The sequence below is a fragment of the Bombina bombina genome, chromosome 6, assembly GCF_027579735.1.
Source record: "Bombina bombina isolate aBomBom1 chromosome 6, aBomBom1.pri, whole genome shotgun sequence".
NCBI classification, from domain to species: domain Eukaryota; kingdom Metazoa; phylum Chordata; class Amphibia; order Anura; family Bombinatoridae; genus Bombina; species Bombina bombina.
The window spans coordinates 103,673,249-103,694,881 of record NC_069504.1 but is presented as its reverse complement, the minus strand read 5'-3'; the positions used below and the strand labels follow the sequence as shown (position 1 = coordinate 103,694,881).

General features: G+C 38.4%; 1 protein-coding gene across 1 annotated transcript in view; it reads left to right on the top strand.

The window, feature by feature from the left end:
• CCDC146 (coiled-coil domain containing 146) overlaps positions 1-21,633 on the top strand; it is a 430,933-nt gene that overhangs the window by 357,458 nt on the left and 51,842 nt on the right. Inside the window, exons 12-14 of the mRNA XM_053716534.1 lie at positions 7,377-7,465; positions 18,471-18,635; positions 20,114-20,338. Coding sequence (XP_053572509.1) covers positions 7,377-7,465; positions 18,471-18,635; positions 20,114-20,338 — 479 coding nt within the window. The remainder of the gene's footprint in view (positions 1-7,376; positions 7,466-18,470; positions 18,636-20,113; positions 20,339-21,633) is intronic.

Below are 21,633 nucleotides of genomic sequence, written 5' to 3'. Positions count from 1 at the left end.
ATCAGGGTAAGTTCTACATAAATTATGTTTTTCTTTCATGTAATTAGCAAGAGTCCATGAGCTAGTGACGTATGGGATAATGATTACCCAAGATGTGGATCTTTCCACGCAAGAGTCACTAGAGATGGAGGGATAAAATAAAGACAGCCAATTCCTGCTGAAAATAATCCACACCCAAAATAAAGTTTAATGAAAAACATAAGCAGAAGATTCAAACTGAAACCGCTGCCTGAAGTACTTTTCTACCAAAAAACGCTTCAGAAGAAGAAAATACATCAAAATGGTAGAATTTAGTAAAAGTATGCAAAGAGGACCAAGTTGCTGCTTTGCAAATCTGATCAGAATCGAAGCTTCATTCCCTAAACGCCCAGGAAGTAGAAACTGACCTAGTAGAATGAGCTGTAATCCTTTGAGGCGGCGTTTTACCCGACTCAACATAGGCAAGATGAATTAAAGATTTCAACCAAGATGCCAAAGAAATGGCAGAAGCTTTCTGGCCTTTTCTAGAACCAGAAAAGATAACAAATAAACTAGAAGTCTTTCGGAAAGACTTTGTAGCTTCAACATTATATTTCAAAGCTCTAACAACATCCAAAGAATGCAATGATTTCTCCTTAGAATTCTTAGGATTAGGACCATAATGAAGGAACCACAATTTCTCTACTAATGTTGTTAGAATTCACAACTTTAGGTAAAAATTCAAATGAAGTTCGCAACACTGCCTTATCCTGATGAAAATCAGAAAAGGAGACTCCAAGAAAGAGCAGATATTCAGAAACTCTTCTGGCACGAAGAGATTGCCAAAAGGAACAAAACTTTCCAAGAAAGTAATTTTAATGTCCATGAATGCATAGGTTCAAACGGAGGAGCTTGAAGAGCCCCCAGAACCAAATTCAAACTCCAAGGAGGAGTAAATTGACTTAATGACAGGTTTTATACGAACCAAAGCTTGTACAAAACAATGAATATCAGGAAGATTAGCAATCTTTCTGTGAAAAGAACAGAAAGAGCAGAGATTTGTCCTTTCAAAGAACTTGCGGATAAACCTTTATCTAAACCATCCTGAAGAAACTGTAAAATTCTCGGAATTCTAAAAGAATGCCAAGGAAAAATGATGAGAAAGACACCAAGAAATATAAGTCTTCCAGACTCTATAATATATCTCTCTGGATACAGATTTACGAGCTGTAACATAGTATTAATCACAGAGTCAGAGAAACCTCTTTGACCAAGAATCAAAGCGTTCAATCTCCATACCTTTAAATTTAAGGATTTGAGATCCTGATGGAAAAAAGGACCTTGCGACAGAAGGTCTGGTCGTAGCGGAAGAGTCCCACGGATGGCAAGAGGCCATCCGGACAAGATCCGCATACCAAAACCTGTGAGGCCATGCCGGAGCTACCAGCAGAACAAACGAGCATTCCTTCAGAATCTTGGAGATTACTCTTGGAAGAAGAACTAGAGGCGGAAAGATTAAGCAGGATGATACTTCCAAGGAAGTGATAATGCATCCCACTGCTTCCGCCTGAGGATCCCGGGATCTGGACAGGATACCTGGGAAGTTTCTTGTTTAGATGAGACGCCATCAGATCTATTTCTGGAAGCTCCCACATTTGAACAATCTGAAGAAATACCTCTGGTGAAGAGACCATTCGCCCGGATGCATACGTTTGGCGACTGAGATAATCCGCTTCCCAATTGTCTATACCTGGGATATGAACCGCAGAGATTAGACAGAGAGCTGGATTCCGCCCAAACCAGAATTCGAGATACTTCTTTCATAGCCAGAGGACTGTGAGTCCTCCTTGATGATTGATGTATGCCACAGTAGTGACATTGTCTGTCTGAAAACAAATGAACGATTCTCTCTTCAGAAGAGGCCAAGACTGAAGAGCTCTGAAAATTGCACGGAGTTCCAAAATATTGATCGGTAATTCTCACCTCCTGAGATTCCCAACTCCTTGTGCCGTCAGAGATCCCCACACAGCTCCCCAACCTGGGAGACTTGCATCTGTTGAAATTACAGTCCAGGTCGGAAGCACAAAAGAAGCCCCCTGAATTAAACAATGGTGATCTGTCCACCACGTTAGAGAGTGTCGTACAATCGGTTTTAAAGATATTATTGAGAATCTTTGTGTAATCCTTGCACCATTGATTCAGCATACAGAGCTGAAGAGGTCGCATGTGAAAACGAGCAAAGGGGATCGCGTCGATGCAGCAGTCATAAGACCTAAGAATTTCCATGCATAAGGCTACCGAAGGGAATGATTGTGACTGAAGGTTTCGACAAGCTGAAATCAATTTTAGACGTCTCTTGTCTGTTAAAGACAGAGTCATGGACACTGAATCTATCTGGAAACCAGAAAGGTTACCCGTGTCTGAGGAATCAATGAACTTTTTGGTGAATTGATCCTCCAACCATGATCTTGAAGAAACAACACAAGTCGATTCGTATGAGATTCTGCTAAATGTAAAGACTGAGCAAGTACCAAGATATCGTCCAAATAAGGAAATACCACAATACCCTGTTCTCTGATTACAGACAGAAGGGCACCGAGAACCTTTGTAAAAATTCTTGGAGCTGTAGCTAGGCCCAAACGGCAGAGCCACAAACTGGTAATGCTTGTCCAGAAAAGAGAATCTCAGGAACTGATAATGATCTGGATGAATTGGAATATGCAGATATGCATCCTGTAAATCTATTGTGGACATAAAATGCCCTTGCTGAACAAAAGGCAAGATAGTCCTTACAGTTACCATTTGAACGTTGGTATCCTTGCATAACGATTCAATATTTTTAGATCCAGAACTGGTCTGAAGGAATTCTCCTTCTTTGGTACAATGAAGAGATTGAATAAAACCCCATCCCCTGTTCCAGAACTGGAACTGGCATAATTACTCCAGCCAACTCTAGATCTGAAACACAATTCAGAAATGCTTGAGCTTTCACTGGATTTACTGGGACACGGGAAAGAAAAAAATCTCTTTGCAGGAGGTCTCATCTTGAAACCAATTCTGTACCCTTCTGAAACAATGTTCTGAATCCAAAGATTGTGAACAGAATTGATCCAAATTTATTTGAAAAAAGGTAACCTGCCCCCTACCAGCTGAGCTGGAATGAGGGCCGCACCTTCATGTGGACTTAGAAGCAGGCTTTGCCTTTCTAGAAGGCTTGGATTTATTCCAGACTGGAGATGGTTTCCAAACTGAAACTGCTCCTGAGGATGAAGGATCAGGCTTTTGTTCTTTGTTGAAATGAAAGAACGAAAACGATTATTAGCCCTGTTTTTACCCTTAGATTTTTTTCCTGTGTAAAAAAAGTTCCTTTTCCCACCAATAACAGTTGAGATAATGGAATCCAACTGAGAACCAAATAATTTGTTACCCTGGAAAGAAATGGAAAGTAGAGTTGATTTAGAAGCCATATCAGCATTCCAAGTTTTAAGCCATAAAGCTCTTCTAGCTAAAATAGCTAGAGACATAAACCTGACATCAACTCTGATAATATCAAAAATGTCATCACAGATAAAATTATTAGCATGCTGAAGAAGAATAATAATATTATGAGAAATCATGATCTGTTTACTTGTTGCGCTAAAGTCTCCAACCAAAAAGTTGGAAGCTGCAGCAACATCAGCCAAAGATATTAGCAGGTCTTAAGAAGATTACCTGAACACAAATAAGCTTTTCTTAGAAAGGATTCAATTTTCCTATCTAAAGATCTTTAAACGAAGTACCATCTGACGTAGGAATAGTAGTACGTTTAGCAAGGGTAGAAATAGCCCCATCGACTTTAGGGATTTTGTCCCAAAATTCTAATCTGTCAGACGGCACAGGATATAATTGCTTAAAACGTTTAGAAGGAGTAAATGAATTACCCAATTTATCCCATTCTCTGGAAATTACTTCAGAAATAGCATTAGGAAACAGGAAAAACTTCTGGAATAACCACAGGAGATTTAAATACCTTATCTAAACGTTTAGAATTAGTATCAAGAGGACCAGAATCCTCTATTTCTAAAGCAATTAGTACTTCTTTAAGTAAAGAACGAATAAATTCCATTTTAAATAAATATGAAGATTATCAGCATCAATCTCTGAGACAGATCCCTCTGAACAGAAGAGTCATCAGAATCAGAATGATGATGTTCATTTAAAAATTCATCTGTAGAGAGGAGAAGTTTAAAAGATTTTTTATGTTTACTAGAAGGAGAAATAACAGACATAGCCTTCTTGATGGATTCAGAAACAAAATCTCTTATGTTATCAGGAACATTCTGCACCTTAGATGTTGAGGGAACTGCAACAGGCAATGGTACATTACTAAAGGAAATATTATCTGCTTTAACAAGTTTAGTCATGACAATTAATACAAACAACAGCCGGAGGAATAGCTACCAAAAGTTTACAGCAGATACACTTAGCTTTGTAGTTCCAGCACTAGACAGCGATTTTCCTGAAGTATCTTCTGACTCAGATGCAACGTGAGACATCTGCAATATGTAAGAGAAAAAACAACATATAAAGCAAATTGATCAAATTCCTTAAATGACAGTTTCAGGAATGGGAAAAAATGCCAAAAAACAAGCTTCTAGTAACCAGAAGCAAAGAAAAAATGAGACTGAAATAATGTGGAGATAAAAGCGACACCCATATTTTTTGGCGCCAAATAATACGCCCACATTATTTGGCACCTAAATGCTTTTTGGCGCCAAAAATGACGCCACATCCGGAACGCCGACATCTTTGGCGCAAAAGGACGTAAAAAAATGACGCAACTTCCGGCGACACGTATGACGCCGGAAACAGAAAAGATTTTTTTGCGCCAAAAAAGTCCCGCGCCAAGAATGACGCAATAAAATGAAGCATTTTCAGCCCCCGCGAGCCTAACAGCCCACAGGGAAAAAAAAAGTCAAATTTTTAAGGTAAGAAAAAAATGATTGATTCAAATGCATTATCCCAAATATGAAACTGACTGTCTGAAAATAAGGAATGTTGAACATCCTGAGTCAAGGCAAATAAATGTTTGAATACATATATTTAGAACTTTATAAAAAAGTGCCCAACCATAGCTTAGAGTGGTCACAGAAAATAAGATTTACTTACCCCAGGACACTCATCTACATGTTTGTAGAAAGCCAAACCAGTACTGAAACGAGAATCAGCAGAGGTAATGGTATATATAAGAGTATATCGTCGATCTGAAAAGGGAGGTAAGAGATGAATCTCTACGACCGATAACAGAGAACCTATGAAATAGACCCCGTAGAAGGAGATCACTGCATTCAAATAGGCAATACTCTCCTCACATCCCTCTGACATTCACTGCACGCTGAGAGGAAAACCGGGCTCCAACTTGCTGCGGAGCGCATATCAACGTAGAATCTAGCACAAACTTACTTCACCACCTCCATAGGAGGCAAAGTTTGTAAAACTGAATTGTGGGTGTGGTGAGGGGGTGTATTTATAGGCATTTTGAGGTTTGGGAAACTTTGCCCCTCCTGGTAGGAATGTATATCCCATACGTCACTAGCTCATGGACTCTTGCTAATTACATGAAAGAAATGACTACCAGTCTATGTAACTATAGTTATGCATGAACTTAGCCTCAGGATACTCCAGATGTTTATATCTCTTAAAGGGACATGAAACACAAAATTATTTGACGATTCAAATAGAGCATACAATTTTAAAACAATTTCCAATTTACTTCTAATATCTAATTTGCTTAGTTTTCCTGGTATCCTTTGTTGGAAAAGCATACCTAAAAAGTAGGCTCAGGTGGTGGGAGCTAGCTGCTGATTGGTGGCTGCACATATATGCCTCTTGTGGCTTACCAATGTGTTCAGCTAGCTCAAAGTAGTTAATTGCCTCTCCTTCAAAAAAACATGAAAGAAAAATGTTGGGTTTCATGTCCCTTTAAGCATTCCATGGGGAATTACATTTCAACTTAAAGGGATACTCAAATGTCTCTGTTCCATCTAAAAGAGAAAAGTTTATAAATGTATTAAAGTGTTTTTTTTTTTTGTTTTGTTTTAAATGATGTTCCTATGCTGAATAAATATTTTTTTTCTGCAGTTGTCCCTGCCAGATAGTGATCTCTATAGTTCCAGGACTCAGTTGTACATAATCATGCACTTCCTGTTTAATTTGAATTACTTAACCCATTTTAGGCAAACAAATATGTATCATGTGTTCAGTAGCTGCTTTTTTATGTGCACAATATAAAATATTTGAATTAGTCCCTTTAAAGGGACATAATACCCCAAATGTTTCTTTCATGAGTCAGACAGAACATACAATTTTAAACATCTTTTCAATTTACTTTTATTATCAAATGTTGTTAGTTTTGTTGTTATCCTTTGTTTAAAAGCAGGGCGGTAAGCTCAGGAGTGTGCACGTGTCTGCAACACTATATGGCAGCAGTTTTACAACAATGTTATACATTAGTAAGAGCACTAGATGGCAGCACTATTTCCTGTCATGTATTGCTCCAGGCATGTGCATGGTACCTATATAAATATCTTTTCAACAAAGAACAACATGAGAATGACGCAAATTTTATAATAGAAGTAAAATTTTGGGTTTTATGCCCCTTATATATCTATTTAAGTGGAGTCTATACATTTTTGTTAGAGTTTTTAGGTGGATGTTTTGGGCAACAGTGTGTAAACTGCAGAACGTCAGATAAATGAACCCTTTAGTTGGTACCCCTAGGTTAAAGGGACACTGAACCCAAATTTTTTCTTTCGTGCTTCAGATAGAGCATGCAATTTTAAACATTCAAATTTTCTTCATTCTCTTGCTTTCTTTATTTGAAAAAGAAGGCATCTAAGCTATTTTTTTTGGTTCAGTGCCATGAAAGCACTTGTTTATTGGTAGGTGAATTTACCCACCAATCAGCAAGAACAACAGTGTGTTTCACCAAAAATGGGGCCGGCATCTAAACTTACATTCTTGCATTTCAAATAAAGATACCAAGAGAATGAAAAGAAATTGATAATAGAGAGTAAATTAGAAGTTGCTTAAAATTGCATGAATCATGATAGAAAAAAAAATGGGTTCAGTGTCCCTTTAATGCCTAAATTGGCAAGTGAGAAATCCAGACCTACATACAAGTAGATATGTTACATTCATACATATTTTCACTGCTTTATATCTAACAAGTAGGTTGACAATAGCTATCACTGGAAATTAATGTTTTTCACATGCAGACAATGGAATTTAGAAATGTCTGAAACAGAATGAATTAATTATATCATTAAATGTAGGCAAACTAGTAAGAAAACATGATGACAGCATATAAATACTGTACTTATTTTTAATGTTAAAATGATCAAGAATGTTTTCAACTTTCCCACCGTTAATCTCTACAGCAACGGTACCAGAATGTTCTGAAAGAGGTTAAAGGGCGAGACTTGATAATCGGGGAGCACAAAAAGAGAAATCAGGAAGTTCAAAAAAGGTGATATATGTTACAATATAACTAACATTATAGACACAATGGCGTAAATTACAAGTGGAGCACATTATTTTAAGCAAGATTTGTGTGCTCATAATAAAATTGATACTCAAGTTGTTTTGCTCAAGAGCAAGTATCACTTGAGTGTAAGTTACCAGAGTTGAAAGTAAACCGTGAGTCACATTGTGAATTTACCAGAAGCCTACCAGTTTCACCTTATACAAATGCAAATCACTAATACTATGTCCATTCTGCAGGAATAAACCTTACAAAACAAGTGTTTGTATCAATACTGTTGTACAGTGTGAAATGACAATAGCAATTTATGCATGAAATTAACCTTTAAACTTCCAAAAGAATCAAAAAAACTTATTACATTATGGGTAATCATTATATGGTTGTATGATGTGTTATTTATATGCATTATGCTGTACTGTAAAATTATTTATTACATATTTTTTATAATTTTATAATTTTGTTTATTATAGTAAAAAAACAAATTTTTCTTGATTTGTCAAGGTTTTGTCATGAAGTTTAGAACAGTACAGGATATTAATATCTTGCATAAAAAAAAAACAAAAAAACAATTGATACCTAATAAAATTAATTTAATTCATGGGTGGTAAAAAGTCCACGTCCAATAGTCTTGGGAATTATTCTTCCTTACCACTAGGAGGAGGCAGAAATTCCAAAACCCCAAGAGCTCTATAAAACTCCTCCCACCACACAGGTACCCCAGTCTAACGTATAGCCAAGCAAATGAGGTAGGAACGAAGTAAGAGCAAAATAATAGGAGCAGGGAAAAAAGATGTGGGCAAGAAAAAAACAACACCAGAAAAACACAGGATGGGGTCTCGTGGCCATGAAAGAAATTAATTTATCAGGTAAAAATAAATATTTTTTTCTTTCATACAGGTGGTGAGAGTCCACGATCCATTACTCCTGGGAACTAATACCCAAGCTACGGAGTCCACGAGTAATAAGAAATAAAGGGCTGGATTAAAAAACACATTTTTTTCAATGAAAAACTAAAGCATTAACTCCAAAACAACCCAAAAAGGGCATCATTTTTTTAATGCACTTAAAATTAATCAACAGGCATAAATAAATCAAGCTGAGACAACTGCATGATGGACTTTCCTACCAAAGGCTGCCTCAGAAGAAGAAAAAACATTAAAATGGTAGAATTTAGTAAAAGTATGCAAAGAAGAACAAGTAGCTGCCTTGCAACATAAACCTCATTCTTGAAAGCCCAAAAAGTGACAACTGACCTAGTAGAATGAGCAGTAATCCATTTCAGTGGAGGCTGACCTGCCTCCAAGTAATCCTCATGAATTAGAAGTTTTAACCAAGAGGCCAAAGAAGCAGCAGAAACTTGCTGCCCTTTCCAGAAAAGTGAACAAACAAACTAGAAGTTTGTCTGAAATCCTTAGTAGCATCAACATAATACGCTCTAACAACATCCAAATTATATAACAATTTCCCAACTGATATTGTCTGAAGACACAACTTATACTGATGAAGGATAAGATAAGAAGACAGAAATAATAGCCAAAAGAAACAAAACTTTCCAAGAAAGAAGTTTAATATCCACTTTATGCATAGGTTAAAATGGAGGAGCCTGCAAAATCTTTAAAACCAAGTTAAGACTCCAGGGAGGAGAAGTTGGTTTAACTACAGATTTAATTCTAGCCAAAGCTTGAACAAAACAATGAAGGTCTGGAAGATTATCAATCTTCTTGTGGAATACAACTGAAAGAGATGAAACCTGACCCTTCAAAGAACTGGCGGATAAACCTTTATCCTAACCATCTTGCAAAAACTGCAAAATCCTATGAATTCTAAAAGAATGCCTTGAAAAACATTTGTCTGAACACCAAGAAATAAAGGTTTTCCAAACCTTATACAGTATTTTCATGGTCACATGTTTATGAGCCTGTATTAAAGTCTCAATAACAGAATTAGAAAACCCTCTCTGTTTAAGAACTATCCGTTCAATCTCCATGTCATCAAGCTTAGAGATTTGAGATCCTGATGGAAAAATGGACCTTGAGACAAAAAGTTTAAACGCAGAAGAAGAGGCCAAGGAGGGTGACTGTACCAGATCTGCATACCAAATCCTGCGAGACCAAGCCGGAACAATCAGAATTACTGATGCCCCCTCTTGTCTGATTTTGGCAATCATACTGGGAAGAAGAACCAACGGTGGAAAAACATGAGCTAGTCAAAAAGACTAAGGAACTACCAGAGTATCCACAGATGCTGTTTGAGGATCACTGGACCTCACACAGTACCTGTGAAGATTGTAATTCAAATGAGAGGCCATAAGATACATCTCTGGGAGACCCCAAATATGTACTATCTGATTGAACACATCCAGATGAAGAAACCACTCCCCTGGATGCAAGGACTGACAAATGAGAAAACCTGCTTCCCAATTATCCACTCCAGGAATATGAACAGCAGAAATTAGACAACAATTGACTTCTGTCCAGGATAGAATTTGCAATACTTCCCTCATGGCTAAGGGACTATGAGCCCCCTTGATGATTGACGTAAGACATTGCTGTGACATTGTCTGTCTGAAAACAGAGAAAAGACTCAAAAAGGATTTATTTAGAGCTTGATACAACGCGTTTCTCGGCCGTAATGCTGAGGAAACGGCCAGTGAGCATTACGGCCGAGAAACGCGTTGTATCAAGCTCTAAATAAATCCTTTTAATATTAATCACCTAGCATTTGTTTGCTGACTTCCTTTTTTAAGTTTTTTGGTTTTAAACATTTTTTAGCTCTACATTTTAACTTTGTTATTACCATATTGGACTAACAACCATTCCATATTGTGTACACTCTGAGCTATTACACAGCTTCAGGTACACTATTGGGATTACCCACGTCACACTCAGAGGATTACCTTTCATCACAGAACAGCTGAGTCTCAAACGCTGATTCAGTGCACACGTTGTGTGCGGAGGACAAGCCCGAGCTGACAAGGGCTACAAACAACCATACTATTGGCCAGAGGGATATGAATCCTAAAATTTCAGCGTACTGACTGCTGCATTAAGGTCAGCCTGCCTTAATGCACTACTTGCGAGTGCCAACTCTCTTGTGAGTATCCATCTTGCTGTTACCGCTGTTTTGTCTGTGTCTGCCTGGGTTCAGACGTTATTGCACTATTAGGCGCTCTCTTTCTCTTCTATTACCAGGCCCGGACTGGCCATAGGGCATACCAGGCATTTGCCCGGTAGGCCGCGGTGTAGTTTAGTCCCGCCCACTGCGATGCAGTGGGCGGGGCTGCAATCTCACACTGCAAACTTTTTTTTTTTTTTGAGAACTAAATTTTAGTTTTATGTTGTAATGTAAATGTTAAATATTTATTATAACTCAGTGTTTAACTACTACTGTACTGTCTGCAAAGAATCCTCAGTCATAATGATTGATAATAATACACAGTAACATCCAATGATCCTCTTCTTTTGGTCACACTTCACTAGTAGCACACGGCCGTACGTACATACAACCACCACCCATCCCACACTATTAGTACTACTACTACTGTCTACTTCAGATCAGGCCAGGGCCACGGCCGCCATACAAGCAAGCACATATGTCATGATGATCAATGATCAATCATGATTGCGATTCCCATTTTGGATCGGCGGCCGCCACCGCTTTGGTGCACTAGTACTTCCGGCCTGGATCTGAGGCTGAGCGCGCACTGCGAGTGACGTCACAGTCACCTCACACACACACCCTGCACGTGGCTGCACTACACTCATGCCACGTGCAGGGTCCACGTGACACACAGAGAGGGAGTCAGGATGCTAGACAGAATAGTGCTGACTGTGTCACATTGTCGGTGTCGGTGTGTCAGTGGCTGGGGCTGGAAACATGCTGCCGCTAGGCCGGGCGGGTCCCCTCCTCCCCTGAGTGGTTTCATCCATACATAGAGGATTAGGCTCTCCAATGCTCCATCGACGATCCCATTCTCCAGAGTCGACTCCAGACCTGACCATCCATGGGCATTCTGTGAAGCCGGGGGGCAAGTGAGCAGCGCCACTTCAGCGATGATGATGACTGGCCAGCAGCAGCTGCAGGGCAGGTAGGAGGTCTGGTCTCAGAGAGAGAGACTGAGAGGACCTTTTTCTTTGGAGTTGCGATGCGGTGACTAGGTTGTTCAATGTTCATCACAAAGTCAATATATACAAAATATACACAATTACACTCACTGGACTGCCTGTCACATTACTATGATACTATCTATAATATACATGATTCATTTACATTACTAGCCTAACTTAAGTTCCAGGCCTAGCTAGTACTACAGGCTGCTTAGGCAGCCTAAGCAGCCTGTAGTACTAGGCCTGGCTGGGCCGGCCGCCTATGTACAAAACAGCAGGCCAGTCACTCTTATCTGAGAGTCTCTCCTCAGCTGCGGGCTGCAGTCATATACATGTGTCATAGACTCCAGTCTCCTCCATGTCACGTGGCTGCACCATGATTGATAGCACACAGCAATATTTATTTTATTTTTGTGGGTTGCACTTGCTGGTCCTGGGTGAGTGGGGAATATTGGGGGGGGAAAAACAGATAACACTTGTCACCGTCTATGGGCCATGGCTCAGTGTGGCTCAAGATTCAAGAGCAGACAGTGACTCAAATTACTCATCCCTGTGGTTGAAGCCTGAGTTCCTGACTGACTGTCACACCTCAGTGAAAGAAAAAACAGTGTTTATCAGCAGGTGGACATGTTTTGTGAGTGTGTGTGATGTCTCTGTGTGTGTGTGTGTAAGTGTGTATATGTGAGGTCTGCGTGTGTGTGTGTGTGAGGTCTGTGTGTGTGTGTGTGTGTGTGTGTGAGGTCTGTGTGTGTGTGTGTAAGTGTGTGTGTGTGTAAGTGTGTGTGTGTGAGGTCTGTGTGTGTGTGAGGTCTGCGTGTGTGTGTGTGAGGTCTGTGTGTGTGTGTGAGTGGTCTGTGTGTGTGAGTGGTCTGTGTGTGTGAGGTCTGTGTGTGTGTGTGTGTGTGTGTGTGTGTGAGGTCTGTGTCTGTGAGGTCTGTGTGTGTGAGGTCTGTGTCTGTGTGTGTGTGTAAGGTCTGTGTGTGTGTGTGTGTGTGTGTGTAAGGTCTGTGTCTGTGTGTGTGAGTGTGAGAGATGTGTGTGTACGGTTAAATAAGATGCGGTGGTGGGGGCGGAGTGGGCCTCTATGCCCCAAAATGCCCGGGCCTTTTTTTAGTCTCAGTCCGGCCCTGTCTATTACAACAGATCTTCAATACGAATTTCACATATTCAGCGTACTGACTGCTGTATAAAGGTCAGCCTGCCTGTATGCACTACCTGTGAGTGCCAACCCTTTTGCGAGTATCCATTTGGCTGATGCTGTTAATGATTGTATTTACCTGGTCCCAGACGATATCACACCATTAGGCGCTCTATCTTTTTTGCCTTCAATTTTACAGATTATCCGACTCACCACCGGTTTGGAGCGAAGCAGCCTTACACATTTGCTGATTTTGACAGCGATTCTATCCACTGTTTGCTTTTGTTTGCTGGACATTACTGTGGTTTGCTTTTGTTTGCTGGACATTACTGTGGTTTTTTGTGAATTTATATTTATATTGATTTGTACACTATAGGTTTTATAAGATCTTTGAAAAATATTATTTTGCAAGATAATATTGCATCACGGTCTTTTAGAGTAAGACCAAAGTTAGCATTGGTCACACCTATTCCTTTTTCACCAATTAGGTATTTATTAGTATTAGATTTTTTACTTTTTCACCAGCAACAGAACAAGATGATATATATCTTTTACAAACCTTTTTACAAAGCCTATTACACTATTTTGATTTTTTTTTGCCACAACACGACTATCTAATTTAATGAACATTATATGATCACTAGCAAATCCACCATTTACATTCACTATACATAGACTCACTTATTGCACATTTCTTTCGTATATTGTCTTGCGCACCCTATTGTATGTTATATTATCATACTTTTTTTCTGAGACACTAACTTTACCCTCCTTGAGTCTGTCAAAGATAGTCTCATAGAAACTTTATCTTTCTGAACCCCCCAAAAAATAACTTTGTCTGGACAACCAACAATCTTTTTGGAAAATTGATTTTCCAACCATGTTGTTGAAGAAACAATAACAGTCTGCTGGTGTGAGATTCTGCTAAATGAAAAGATGTAGCTTGAATCAAGATGTCATCCAGGTAAGGAAAAACAGCAATACCCTGAGCTCTGGTCACAGACAAAAGGGTACCCAGAACCTTGGAGAACATTATAGGGGGCTGTAGCCAGACCAAATGGCAGAGTAACAAACTGAAAAATGCTTGTCTAGAAAAGCAAATCTTAGGAAATTATTATGTTCCCCGTGCATTTTGTGGACATAAACTGATCTTGCTGAGCAAAAAGGTAGGAAATTTGTTCAGAACTTTTAGATCCAGAACTGGTCTGAAAGTTCCCTCCTTCTTTGGAACAATGAAGAAGTTGAAATAAAACTCTGTTCCTTGTTCCAACACAGAAACAGGAACAATCACTCCCATAGATTCTAGATCCAAAACTGGATGAAAAATGCCTGGGCCTTCATAGGATTTCTTGGAACATTGGTAAGAAAAAAACCTTGCCCTGGGAGGCCTTATTCTGAATTCTATTTGATAACCCTGGGAAAGTATATTTAGCACCCAGAAATCCTGAACAGACTGAAAAAAAATCTCCTGAAATATGTGTAACCTGCCCCCAACCAGAGCCTCTGGAATGGGGGCCACACCTTTATGCAGACTTGGATGATGGATTAGAATTCTTGGACTGCTTAGTGTTCCAAATGTGTTCCAATTAGAACTTGGCTTCCAGATAGAACCAGAGAAAGCTTGCATCTGAGAGGAAGAAATCAGATTTCTGTGCCCTGTACTGACGAAAGGGATGAAAATAATTAGTAGTTTTAGATTTACCCTTGGCCTTTTTGTCTTTAGGAATAAAAGCTCATTTACCTCCACTCAGGTAGAAATAATATAATCCAGAAACAAATAGCATCTTTCCCTGAAATGAAAGAGATAAAAGTCTGAATTTAGAAACCATATTAGCAGACCAAAACTTTAACCATAAAGGCCTTCTAGAGAGACCTGCCAAAGACATATCTAATCTAAATGATATTAAAAAAAATGCATCACAAATTAAAGCATTAGCACATTTGAGCAGCTCTAAAAGGTTTTAAAAAAATCTTCATTAGGAGAATCGTGAGAAAACTGCTCAGAAACTATTTAACCAAAAGGAAGAAGCAGCAGCCACATCATCAGTAGAAACTGCTGGTCTAAAAAGATAACCTTCCTGATGAAAAGCCCTCCTATGGAAGGACTCTAACTTTCTATCTAAAGGGTCTTTCAAAGAAGCACTATCTTCCAATGGAATAGTAGTACGTTTAGCCAAAGTAGAAACGGCCCCATACACTTTGGGAATAGTTTCCCAAAGCTCAATATTAGAAGTAGATACATTTTCTTAAACCCTGCAAATCCAATCTCAGAAAATAATCTCAGAAATTGCATCAGTAATAGGAAACACATCTGGAGATTTAGCCATAGGCTTAAAAACAGTATCTAAATGTTTAACAGGCTTATCCCTATCAACTTTAGAATCTTTAACCTCTAAAGTAAGCAAAACTTATTTTGAAAGAGAAGAATGTTTCAGGAGGATGTTACCTGAACAGTAGCAGATTGGTCAGAATGCATTAAAATATTTATACATTTATTGCATAAATTAGGCGAAGGATAAATCTCAAATAAAGAATACTCAGTCCCACTATAAGAATAATGATACCAAGTATCACAGAGGCTCCACTGTCAGGCAGGAGAAAAATCCAGGATGATCAGATGCCATGGTCATCTCTTCAGAGAATGCCAGATATCTGGATGCTAAAAAGAACAAAAGAAGGCGCTTGAATGGCATAGTAATTTAGGGTAAAATCCCACAGGTGAGGTGATAAAAACCCCTTTTGTGCAGAATACTCACAGAGTAACAGCACTTCTCGCAAAGTGCAAAATAGTGCAGTCTGGGTCCTTAAGAGATCCCCAGCTAGCTCACACCGGTCACTGTCAGCAGTCAATCTATCACCAAATCCCACAGGAGGAGAAATCTCAGCTTGTTTACAATACAACCATTTAATACTGTGTTTAGGTTACTCAGTTTCTAATGCAGATTTAGGGACAGAATCTGAAGGCTCCATAACTGCAGAGAACTAAACAGAAGTTGCATGCAGCAAATAACAAGCACACAGCTAAATAGTAATGTCCCCCATAAAAGAGCTCTTGAAGAAATGGAAACACTAACTCCCTCTGAAAGAAAACTCTTATAAAAAATCCTTACAAATACAAAAATCAATAAAGCAGAGGCTGCACCCAGAACATCTGACACTAACAAGCATTCTAAAAAGGAGCGCATGTCAATTCGAAATGTGCCAAAATGTATGCTGTCACAATAATATTCCCAGGCCCAAAAGCCGTTGGCGTCAACGTGTGTCAATGCACGTCAAAAAATGTGTGCGAAAAAATTCGGGGTCCATTTAAAAAATATTCCCACATGAAAATGCCAGAAAGCGCTAAAAGAAGAACATGGCTGAAAAAAAAATACACAATAAAAAATATATTAGAGAGTTTTTAAAGGGGATTTACCTAAATAAGATATATAACTGTTAAAAGGCCATATACAGGGAGTGCAGAATTATTAGGCAAGTTGTATTTTTGAGGATTAATTTTATTATTGAACAACAACCATGTTCTCAATGAACCCAAAAAACTCATTAATATCAAAGCTGAATAGTTTTGGAAGTAGTTTTTAGTTTGTTTTTAGTTATAGCTATTTTAGGGGGATATCTGTGTGTGCAGGTGACTATTACTGTGCATAATTATTAGGCAACTTAACAAAAAAAACAAATATATACCCATTTCAATTATTTATTTTTACCAGTGAAACCAATATAACATCTCAACATTCACAAATATACATTTCTGACATTCAAAAACAAAACAAAAACAAATCAGTGACCAATATAGCCACCTTTCTTTGCAAGGACACTCAAAAGCCTGCCATCCATGGATTCTGTCAGTGTTTTGATCTGTTCACCATCAACATTGCGTGCAGCAGCAACCACAGCCTCCCAGACACTGTTCAGAGAGGTGTACTGTTTTCCCTCCTTGTAAATCTCACATTTGATGATGCACCACAGGTTCTCAATGGGGTTCAGATCAGGTGAACAAGGAGGCCATGTCATTAGATTTTCTTCTTTTATACCCTTTCTTGCCAGCCACGCTGTGGAGTACTTGGACGCGTGTGATGGAGCATTGTCCTGCATGAAAATCATGTTTTTCTTGAAGGATGCAGACTTCTTCCTGTACCACTACTTGAAGAAGGTGTCTTCCAGAAACTGGCAGTAGGACTGGGAGTTGAGCTTGACTCCATCCTCAACCCGAAAAGGCCCACAAGCTCATCTTTGATGATACCAGCCCAAACCAGTACTCCACCTCCACCTTGCTGGCGTCTGAGTCGGACTGGAGCTCTCTGCCCTTTACCAATCCAGCCACGGGCCCATCAAGACTCACTCTCATTTTATCAGTCCATAAAACCTTAGAAAAATCAGTCTTGAGATATTTCTTGGCCCAGTCTTGACGTTTCAGCTTGTGTGTCTTGTTCAGTGGTGGTCGTCTTTCAGCCTTTCTTACCTTGGCCATGTCTCTGAGTATTGCACACCTTGTGCTTTTGGGCACTCCAGTGATGTTGCAGCTCTGAAATATGGCCAAACTGGTGGCAAGTGGCATCTTGGCAGCTGCACGCTTGACTTTTCTCAGTTCATGGGCAGTTATTTTGCGCCTTGGTTTTTCCACACGCTTCTTGCGACCCTGTTGACTATTTTGAATGAAACGCTTGATTGTTCGATGATCACGCTTCAGAAGCTTTGCAATTTTAAGAGTGCTGCATCCCTCTGCAAGATATCTCACTATTTTTTATTTTTCTGAGCCTGTCAAGTCCTTCTTTTGACCCATTTTGCCAAAGGAAAGGAAGTTGCCTAATAATTATGCACACCTGATATAGGGTGTTGATGTCATTAGACCACACCCCTTCTCATTACAGAGATGCACATCACCTAATATGCTTAATTGGTAGTAGGCTTTCGAGCCTATACAGCTTGGAGTAAGACAACATGCATAAAGAGGATGATGTGGTCAAAATACTCATTTGCCTAATAATTCTGCACTCCCTGTAGATATATAATACATATATATAACAATAACCTAAATGGCCAATAGGGGGGCAAGTAATATAAAAAATATAATACTTACCAATAGGCACCCACTACTGGAGGAAACCATTAGGAAGCCATAAACCAGTTCTGAAACATAACATCAGAGGATCTGGAATAGGAGTATATCGACGAACCAAAAGGAGGAGGCAAAGAAAAAGTCCCTGTGACATCAGTGGAAAGGCTTGTGACTAAATTCTAATCGGTGAAAAATATGCCACTACCTATACTCCAATACATCCATCCAACAATCACTGTACTCTGAGGGGAAATGGGCCTCAATACGGTCTGAGAACTCCTCTCACTGAAGAATCAAATATACATCTTCATTCTTCACCTTCCTCCAGCGGAGGTAAAGACAAGACTGAGGTACCAGTGAGGTGGGAGGGGTTTTAGAGAGCTCTTGGAGTTTGGGAATCTTTGCCTCCTCCTAGTGGTAAGGATGAGTAATTCCCAGGAGTAATAGATAGTGGCCAACTTTATGAAGTAAATAACCACTGCTTTTCCAGTGGGTTTTTAAACATTTCTCACCCTTTAAAACGTGTTTTGTAAAAAGGTGTCATGTATATAGTTGAAACTAATAAAATGCTTTATTCTGGCAGAACTGTAATTTCTCACTGTATAGACTCTGGTGAGCTCCACTTGTTATTTAGTATTTTTTTTTTTAAAATGTGTTGTAAATAAACATTTATTTTTAATTTTGCAGACTAAATGAATTTTCTAAGATGTATAATATTATACGCAACGAGAGGAATAAGTGTGTCAGCCTGATTCTGGTAGCTACGCAACGAGCAGCAGAAATGCGAGAAAAGGCAAAAATTATTGCAAATGAAATTGAAATTCTAAGAACGAATGTTGCACTTAAAGACAGGTATGCAAGAACACAGGAACCTTTCCAAAATGAAATCTCAGTAAATTAAAGGGACGTGAAACACAACGTTTTTCTGTCATGATTCAGAAAGAACATACAGTTTAAAACAACTTTCCAATTTAGTTCTATTATCAAATTTGCTTCATTATTTGGTATCCTTTGTTGAAAGAGCAGTAATGCACTACTGGGAACTAGCTGAACATGTCAGGTGATCCAATGAAAAGAGACATATTTGTGCAGTCACCAATCAGCAGCTAACAAATTATACCAAAAGATGTAAGCAAATTAGATCAAAAGTACACTGAAAAGTTGTTTAAAATTACATGATCTTTCTGCATAATGAATGTTTAATTTTGACTTTACTGTTCCTTTAACTGTATAATTAGATATTGATAAAATAAACTCAATGAATTTTATTAACGAGCAGGTAACAAGATGCAGCTGCAGCCAACAGCATTTCAGACTTCTTGTCTAGTTAAATCACTATTGTTACAAGAACAATTGTTTTTTTACCGCATTTCCCTGTGGATAACTCAGCTGATTTAGCGTCACATGCTGACTTGTGTATGAACTGTACATATTACTTTCTGCTGGCAGTTTAGTGTAGACAATACACCATGGAGGAAAAGGGAAATTGGAAAACTTACACATGCAACTGGCTATCGTAAGCAAATGTAAACCTTAATTGTTTTGTCAGGGCTTCTGACAGTACATTCCATTGCATGTCAGTGTATAGCAGACATATTTCTTCTGTCCTTGTAATATTACTGTTCACAGCTCAAGTTAAAGGCGCATTACATTTAAAACTAAATTACCGGAAACTGATTAATCATGTATAGTAAAATTAACTTTCATTACTTATTCTTTCTGCTTTTCGTGTTGTTCATCTTTGAAAAGTGTGTTTTTCCACCCTACCCAGAGCTGCTGTACTGCATACTGCAGTATTCAAACACCTGACCAAGAGACAAGCTACACAGTGATTGTTTGATCAGTGCAAAGGTTCATTTCTATCTGTCCCTCTATATTAACAGCAGAGGAGAAATGAGAAACATACTGATTGGGTTTGCTGATCAGTGTTGCAAACCCTGAATGCACACCTTTAGCCTACCTAGGTATGCATTTCAACAAAGAATACCACGAGAAAGAAGTTAATGTGATAACATAAGCAAATATATTTTTATTTTTAAATTAATAGCTGTGTCTTAATCATGAAAATGTTATTTTGACATTGAAATCTCCATATGATGTTTAGGGGACTGTGTACCGGTATGTCTGTGTACTGTGTTGCTTGGTCTGATATTGGAACAGAAAACATGATTATTTTCTCAGTTTTCATTCAAATAGTGCTGGTTTTGCTGCACATGTTTATTACAAACATCAATACACCATGTGGTGATATACGGCATTCACCTATCACAGACAAGGCACAATATAACTGGCCTATAATGTTAAAATATGTGTTTATATTATGTTTTCAGACAATTACAAAAGACAAGATTAAAGCAGTCCAATAATCACATGGTTCGGGACAGCCTCCGGAAGGATTTAGGCAGAGTCGGCATCTATTTGCAAGAATTAAAAGAGAAAAGAGAAGAGCAAAAAATGGAAATTGGCAGACTCACTAATGTGATTAATCAGACCGAGCAGGAAATGATAGAGTTGCGCAAGAAGTATGAACGTTCGGTTATGAACAGAAATGCCAGGTGAGAATGGAATGGGGACCGCCTGTACTCATAGATTGTTATATCAAGCATAATAATATCACATTTTCAGGCAAATCTGAAAATAGTCTTGTATTCATAATATTATGTAATATGAAAGTGAATACAATTATTATTATTTATATTATTTTATAAGTATATCTCTTCAAGTTTAATGATATTTTAGCACATTCATTTGTGACAAATGTTCTATAAATTATTTCACTTTCAGGATTTCTATCAAAAAAGTTTAATGTTTTGAAGTTTTGGGGAACGTTTCCCTTTATCAGAAAGTAGAAAATGGTAAACCATAAAACTTCCACTTTGAACCATCAAATGTGCAACCATTGAGCATTAAAATAAGCATGTGAACCAGTAGGACAAGACCTAAATTATATGAGTCGTCATGGCAACCCAAGAAGCCAAGATGGAGCATGTTCAGTTGGTTGTCTTAGATATGTGAATGAAGCATCATAGTAGTTTATTATAAAAAGTACATAACTGTAGATGTCACGCAAGCAAAGCCTACTTGCATCCACCGTATTAACAAAATATAGTAGCAAATAATAATAGTCATTCTATATTCACCTAATGGTTTATACAAAAAGATAAAAAACATAACATTGTGCTAGTTTGTGCATATATAGAAATCAATACAGGCAACAGGTCCCCGAGTCATTAACCTACTGAAATGAACATATAGGAAATCTGTAATATAATCTTCTAGCAAACAAAAATCCAGAGAAAAAAAAAAAAGGTAAAGTAATGGTAAACGTTAGTCACTCGCAATCAACACTACCCAGGTGCTGAACCAAAAATGGTCTGGCTCCTAAGCTTACATTCCTGCTTTTCAAATAAAGAGAACAAAGAAAATTTGATAATATGAGTAAATACAAAGTTGCTTAAAATTGCCTGCTCTATCTCTGTCATGAAAGTTTATTTCTTGACTCTGACTATCCCTTTACCCAATCACATTCTAAATCGTGCAGGTAGTGTCACTGCTGCCAAATAAGGGTCTATCTTTTGTCCCTTGCAGCAGTCTTTCTGAACTTGACTTAAAAATGGACATACACAAATTCCACAGAAATCTGAAGGTCAAAGAATTTTTTAAGAAACATGTAACCAGACCAAGGGATACACAGCATGAACCGAGTGGCTTTAAGAAAGCTAGTACTTTTGAGCCAGGCAACTGTAGCCCTAGTATCAAAACATTCACTAGACTTGTTACACAGGATCTATAACAGTAGGCACAAAATGCTAAATGGAAACATAATTTGACCAAAGATGAACGTACAGCC